This window comes from Otolemur garnettii, unplaced genomic scaffold, assembly GCF_000181295.1.
Source record: "Otolemur garnettii isolate 467f Iridium unplaced genomic scaffold, OtoGar3 scaffold00023, whole genome shotgun sequence".
Lineage (NCBI taxonomy): Eukaryota > Metazoa > Chordata > Mammalia > Primates > Galagidae > Otolemur > Otolemur garnettii.
In genome coordinates, this window is record NW_003852418.1 from 11130172 (window position 1) to 11137244 (window position 7073).

General features: G+C 46.2%; 1 protein-coding gene across 1 annotated transcript in view; it reads right to left on the minus strand.

Moving 5' to 3' along the window:
• Positions 1-1711: 1711 nt before the first annotated feature.
• B4GALT5 (beta-1,4-galactosyltransferase 5) overlaps positions 1712-7073 on the minus strand; it is a 77487-nt gene continuing 72125 nt past the window's right edge. The window contains exons 6-9 of the mRNA XM_023511964.1: positions 5972-6159; positions 5217-5339; positions 3970-4071; positions 1712-2843 (exon numbers count right to left, since the gene is read on the minus strand). Of these exons, the coding sequence (XP_023367732.1) occupies positions 2696-2843; positions 3970-4071; positions 5217-5339; positions 5972-6159 (561 nt within the window). The 3' untranslated portion in view covers positions 1712-2695. The remainder of the gene's footprint in view (positions 2844-3969; positions 4072-5216; positions 5340-5971; positions 6160-7073) is intronic.

Sequence of the window (7073 nt, forward strand, 5' to 3'; positions counted from 1 at the left end):
CCGGGCGTTGTGGTGGGTGCCTGTAGTCCCAGCAACTTGGGAGGCTGAGGCAAGAGACTCGCCTAAGCCCAGGAGTTGGAGGCGAGTTAGGACTCGCCTAAGCTGTCAGCTGTGATGCTACGGCACTCAACCCAGGGCAACATAGTAAGACTCTGTCTCAAAAAAAAATAGATTGACTTTGAGGTCACCCATCAGTAGCCTTGAAGAACTTCAGCTGCCAAAATATGCACAAGGTCACATTTGATTCTTACGGGGTTCTTTTTGTTGTTTGTTAACATGGGAATTTCACACTATTAGCAGCACTTGGAACTGGCTGTGTGTTTTTAACTATCACATTTCCTGGACACCACTCAATGTGGTGGATAAAGACCGACAACGCACACTGAGAGATTCTGTGCTAATAAACGCAAACTCAAAGACCTGACTGCGAGAGAAAGAAGTGAGGCTCGCTGACAGCACCTTTCCTTAGGTCCTCAACCCTCAGCGCCTTCTGTTCAAAGTTAGGTGCTAGGTTTGGTAATTGTGTTAACACAGAGCTTCAAACAAGGTCATCTTACAACACTCCCACACATACACCTCAAGCTGAACCAAGAATGAGTCTGTCCTGGCAAATCCTTCTGAGTGACTTCATAGCGAAAGCAACTCACAGCCTTCCCAGAGGAGAGAGGAGAGCAGAATGAGAAGGGTAAGAGAGCCAAGGCTGGCCCAAGGCCTGGGGCGGGGTCTTTATTGCTCTATGCACAGTAAAACAAAGGAAAACCAAATGAACTTTTGTAATGTTCCCTCATGAAGGTATTTTAAAGCACGAAATGCTTAAAATTCTTTTAAAACATATGATACAACTTACCAGCACTTTCAAGGGCAGGAGCCTGCTCTCACATACGAGCTGATAAGAGCTTTGCAATGCAATTTATTTTCTAAATGCCACTCTATTCTTCAAAAGAACAAAATCACGAACAAAAAAACAAGTCCTGGCCAATCACTCCCACAGTCTGCGGGGATCATATGTCCACGGAACCAACACATGCAAGGAAATAAGCCCGGACCCAGACATAGCTACACACACATCCCTACACACACACCCCCATGTAAACTATGAAAATTAAGGAAGTTGAAGGCAAACAAGGCAATTAAAAAAAATAAGAAGCACTCTTCAGAAAGTACTCCGAATCACGATATATAAATATGTTCTATGGGAAGGAAGTGAGGGGGGAAAAACTGGCATCTTCCAGAATTCTGCACTAAGCTGATAGGGACCATGAGGGCTTTGGTTCAGGGAAAAACAAAGAGGCACAAATTCAAATGCAATTTAGAATACGACTTCAAAAAGCAGGTAGGGACATAAGCAGAGCACCTGGGCTCTTGCATTCTGGAGCTCTGCTTAGTCTACTTTCAAAGCTTTGATTCTGGTCTTACCTGGACTCCAGCTGACCCAGGAAGCCCAAGTGTCACCTGCTCCCTGGCTAGATTCTCCCTAATTCAATTGCTTATTAGTTCTTTCTACTAGTTAATAATGTTGACAAACAATCACTCCAGAAACCAAAAAGGGAAACAAAGGAATCAGGAAACCAGCGGGTAATTTAGGCACATCTTTCAGGAACTGTGGCCAAGTTGACAAGAGAAAGATGGGAGGGGGCAATCACACACGACACCCACTCTCTCAGATCCTTCTGACCATGAAAGGACAAAAAGTCAAGTCCAGAGAGCCAGGACGTGTGCACAGCAAACCCCCCCAGGGTCTGCTCTGGGCGGGAAGAACAGCCTGCTCTAGAACTGCCACCTCCTGCCTGGCAGGAGGTGGGGATGAGCGCATAGCCCAGAGAGGGAGAGAATCTGGAGGGAGAGTCCAGAGCAGGACCTGCGGAGCAGGCGATGGAGATTGGATTATTTTGTTCTTTTTGTGTGTGTGTATGACACACCCTATATCCACTCCTTTCCTAAAGTGACAGCAATTTGAGAGATGATATTCTTCAATTGCATTTTAACTGAGTTCCTACATTTGCCAACCAAGTAAGTGATCTAACGTATAAATCCTCATCTGACTTGGAGCCAGTTATAAAATTAAATTTAAAAAAGGCATTTTACATGGCTTATTTACAATTTACTTCCTCAAGAAGTGATTGTTATATATTTATGTCTATTTATCTTTCCCAAGTCCCTCCCCTCCACCCTCAGTCCCCACCCAAAGCAGGTAATGTCTTGTTGTGTTTTTTTTTAAAAAATGAAACCGAAGAGAACACCGGAGATACAGAAGAATGGTGTGTGGAGTTTCATCTGCTCTTCCTAAAACACAGCTGCCCTGTGGGGGGTTTGCCTCTTTGCTCTGGAGGCCAAGAGGTTCCAAAAGTCATTTGTAGGGACAGGCTCCACGGCAGGACCAAGGCAGATCACAGTTCATCACAGGTTCTGGAGATTGTGGCTAAGACAGGACGTGGGGCCAGGAGACAGGGGAGAGAGCAGCAGGACAGACGTCCATCTGGTGAAAACAGAAAGCCAGTGCTGATGAAGGAAGTCCGGTCTCACTCCCTCAGTGCAGCAGGCCAGTCCAGTGAAGGCGTTTGTGCGTGTGCGCGGACCTGTGATCCTTCACTGGACGCTGCCCTTCTCCTCTCTTTCTGTGTGGACACTCGCGACGTCTCATCAGACTGCTTTCTTGGTGGTGGTGGGTAAAGCAAATGTACATTCTCTCCCTGTCTCAGTACTCATTCACCTGAGCCAGCTCGGGTGTCAAGTTGACAGTTATGTTTTTATACAAGGCGTCATATGTGATATTTGCAAAGTAGTTCAGGTTGTTGAGGCCATCCAGCCCTTGCCGTTCTTTTGACTTCCTCAGCAGAGCATACCTGTTTAGGTGGAGAACAGAGAGACGCCTCTGAGCAAGGATCCAAACCTCCTCGCAGTCAGAGGACCGAGCAAGGCGGCTCACAGAGCCGTCACACCTGGGCGGTACTTCTGCAGCACAGGGGGCCCTCCACGCCAGCCACCTGCTGCTCCAGGCACCCTGTTCTTGTGGTTATTATAGACACCTCCACCTCATGCCAGGTACTTCACTTCAAGTCCATCCCCATCCCCCAAAGCAAACGAGGACGCCGAGGCTCAGTAATGGTCAGTGACTTGCCCAAGGTCAGCGTGCATAAGGCATTAAAAATGAATGAAATGAGAGAGTTTACAGTCTGTACTCAAGTGTCTTTTTACTCCCATAAAAATGGAACTTGAGGAATTAGATCTGGTGGTCTAGAGAACCGTCTTCCCCACAATTCACAAAAGACAAAAAAAAGAAAGAGGGTAGTATAGCAACCGCCACCACACAGACAGCAGCTAGGAACAGCCGTTCAGAATCAGAACTCACAAAAAGGGTGTCAAATGCCTTGTCCCATCAGCCCTTCACCCAGGTGGCTTTTCCTACAATTCCCTAAAGGCTCCAGAGGAGACTACTGTGCTTAAGAACCAGAACAAGAGATTTCCTTAGAAGAGCTTACTATTGAAATTTTCACCAGTGTCCCAATTTCATCCCTGAATGTGTGCCTCAGAGTTAAATTAGAATACACACAGTAATTGTACAAGACCTATCGGAACAGGACCTTGGGTGCAGGCCAGGGTGCGGGGAGTTAAGGGGTTGTGATATTCACTAAGGCGCTTAGACGTGCAAAGCACGGAGGATCTTTTTTTTTTTTTTTGAGACGGAGTCTCACTTTCTTGACCTCAGTAGAGTGCTGTGGCATCATAGCTCACAGCACTTCAAACTCTTGGGTTCAAGCGATCCTCTTGCCTCAGCATCCCGAGTAGCTGGGACTAGAGGCGCCAAGCATAATTCTGGGCTATTTTGAGAGACAGAGTCTCGATCTTGCTCAGGCTGCTCTGGCACCCATGAGCTCAGGCAACCCTCAGCCTCGGCTTCCCAAGTGCTAGGGTGCCACCATGCTCAGCCTCAGAGGATGCTTGTAAGAGAAATAAACTCACTGCACCAACCTTCCAAGAAACTGGACTTCTCCTCGATGGTGATGAGGGATGGACTTGTACTTCCCTGTGTCGCCCTCTGGCCGGCTCACAGAATAGCCTGCATTCTGTACTCTGTCCAAGACAAGAGAATGGGCGTTTAGAAACAATCCCACACTAATTGACGCTCACAGCTCTCTGAGTGCCCGTGTCTAACGGCTACTCTCTAATAGGCTTGGACAGCTCAACTCCCAGCAGGAGTGCCGATGCTCACTGGGAGTCGGCAGCGTGTGAGCCCAAGTGTTTAGCTGTGCTGTCATTATAGTCACATGATTTACCTAAACCATACATAAGTTAACAAAATACAGCAAAAGAGTTGTTTCCACGGAAAACACGTTGACTAGAAAGACCTAGTAAGGGGAAAGTGATCTTTTAAAAATTCTAGTGAATTAGATATGGATGAGACAACTATAAAATATTGAAGGGAAAATCATAAAAATGTAGAAGGAGTTGACACGCAGATACCTTTCAAGCCACTCTCAAGTAGAGCTGACTCCCCCCAGCCTGCGCCCCACCCCTCACAGGTGCACTGTGCCCGGCCACAGTCTACTTTCAAACACAAACTGCAAACTGTGTTTAGGATACTGTGAGTTTGAGTTCAGCAGAAGAGATAAGTCCAATCAGCAGAGCCACGATCAAGGCAAGGGCGATATATAGCCCTGGATCAAAAAGCTGACAAATGTATAAACCTGAAGTGGAAATAAAATATTTATCTTTCCTATCATTCTTTTACTTAACTAATTTGCATCACTAGTTCTCAACTGGAGATGGGAGTGGGACGATCCCTAGAGTTATTTTTGGCTGTGGGAAAGGGAGGTGTCTACTGCATTGGGCGGAGAGCGTCATATACATTATCTCATTTGATCCTCGTCTTGAGATTTGTTCTACTGTTGTTATCTCACAAATTTAAAACTCTGAGGTATTGGCATTTTAAATTATTAGGGCAGTGACTGTGGCTCAGTGGATAGGGCGCTGGTCCTATATACCGAGGGTGGTGGGTTCAAACCCGGCCCTGGACAAACTGCAACAAGAAAATAGCTGGGCATTGTGGTGGGTGCCTGTAGTCCCAGCTACTCAGGAGGCTGAGGCAAGAGAACTGCCTTAGCCCAAGAGTTGGAGGTTGCTGTGAGTTGTGATGCCACGGCACTCTACCGAGGGCAATAAAGTAAGACCCTATCTCTGAAAAAAAAAAAGAAAAGAAAAAAGAAGAAGGGTAATACCTGTTCCAGAGGTCATCATCCTCTCCACCCCAGCCCCAGAAAGCATTAGGAAAGCCATTGATTTTCCGGAACTGTTCCACCGTTAAGCCGCTCACGCCGCCGAAGAACTCCGTGTAAGGAAGCCTGGGAGGAGACGCAGAGCATCACCACCTGTGTGTTACAGGGTGACTTCTTCCCTCCAACAGGCCACCTTGCTTGAGGACTAGCATCTGTGCTCCTGACCTGGGCTGTCTAAATCTTCATTCTGACATGTCTCAACCAAAGTAGCAAATTGAATAATTCCTAACTGATTTGTAACAACAGCTTTATTGAGATAGAACTGACATCCCACACAACTAGTCTATTTTTAAGTGTAGGATTCAATGGTTTTTTGTATAATCATTGAGCTGTGCAGCCATGACCACTATCAGTATTAGTACATTTTATTGCCACCCCCAACCATTCCCCCACAAAGCTTCCAGCCCTAGGTAATCCCTAACCTGTCTGCATTTGCCACTTTGGACATCTCAGATAGATGGAATCACATGACATGTGACCTTTGGTGTCCGGCTCCTTTCACCTAACGTATGGTTTTGGTATGCAGCAGTACTTTGTTCCTTTTTTATTGCCAAATAGTATCCCACCTGTATGAGTACTGTTTATCCGTTCATCAGCTGATGGACACCTGAATTGTACCTAATTAGATTTCACCCTCTTTACATTTCTCACTATCCTTTTAGATTTGAACTGATTAATTAAGAGGAAATGATACTCACAGATACATATACTTATCCAATTTAGTTGCGAAGTGCCTCGGCATCTGTCCACACCCATAATAGTTGCGATCACTTTCTGGTATATGATCCACATCATGGAAGATGAGACAGTCCCAATTCAGGTCTTTCATTGCCTCTTGAAAACCAACGTTGAACAGCATGGCTCGATTAAAGGGCTGGGTACCAACCTAAAAGAAGCAAAACTTTTATTTCTAAAAGAACTCTTGAAATGAAATCTTTCCTGCCTGCCTGGCCTACTTAAGGAAGAGCTTATTCTGGAAAGGTCATTGCCAGTGTGACGAGGCTCAGACCACACATCAACGGCTTACTCACACAATAGGAGATAAGTTCAGATCCATTACAGCCCACCTAGTGTTTTTATTTTTGTTTTTTTGAGACAGAGTCTCACTCTGTTGCCCTGGGTAGAGTGCCATGGCATCATAGCTCACAGCAACTTCAAACTCTTGAGTTCAAGCCATCCTCTTATTTCAGCCTCCTGAGTAGCTGGGACTACAGGCATGCACCACAATGCCCAGCTAGTTTTTTCTACTTTTAGTAGAGATGGGGTCTTCCTCTTGCTGAAGCTGGTCTTAACGTCTGAGTTTAGGTGATCCACCTACCTCAGCCTCCCAGAGTGCTAGGATTATAGGCCTGAGCCAGTGCGCCCAGCCCATCTAGTGTAAATGCCAACACTGACTCACCTTCACCCACATCAAAATAACCAACTCAGCATAGATAGGACTGTGATATGTCCCAGACGCCTTCACAGTGGTGTTCATCCCCCTTTCCTCATTCCTGTATAAGGCAAGTCACAGGATGGCCACATAAGCAGCTCAGGCAGTGAGTCTCAAAAGCACGCTTGTAGCCAGAGAAGAGTATATAAAAAGGTTCTCAAAGGTGAGGATTAGTGTATTAAGGGAAATCTTTGAGCCTTTCACTTACCTATACCTCAGCCTTTCAAAGTGCTAGCATTATCAGCTATCACTTCTAATCCAAGGATCACATACTTTAAAAATGCCTACAGGCTCAGCGCCTATAGCTCAACCGGCTAAGGCGCCAGCCACGTACACCTAAGGTGGCGGGTTCGAATCCCCAGCCCGGA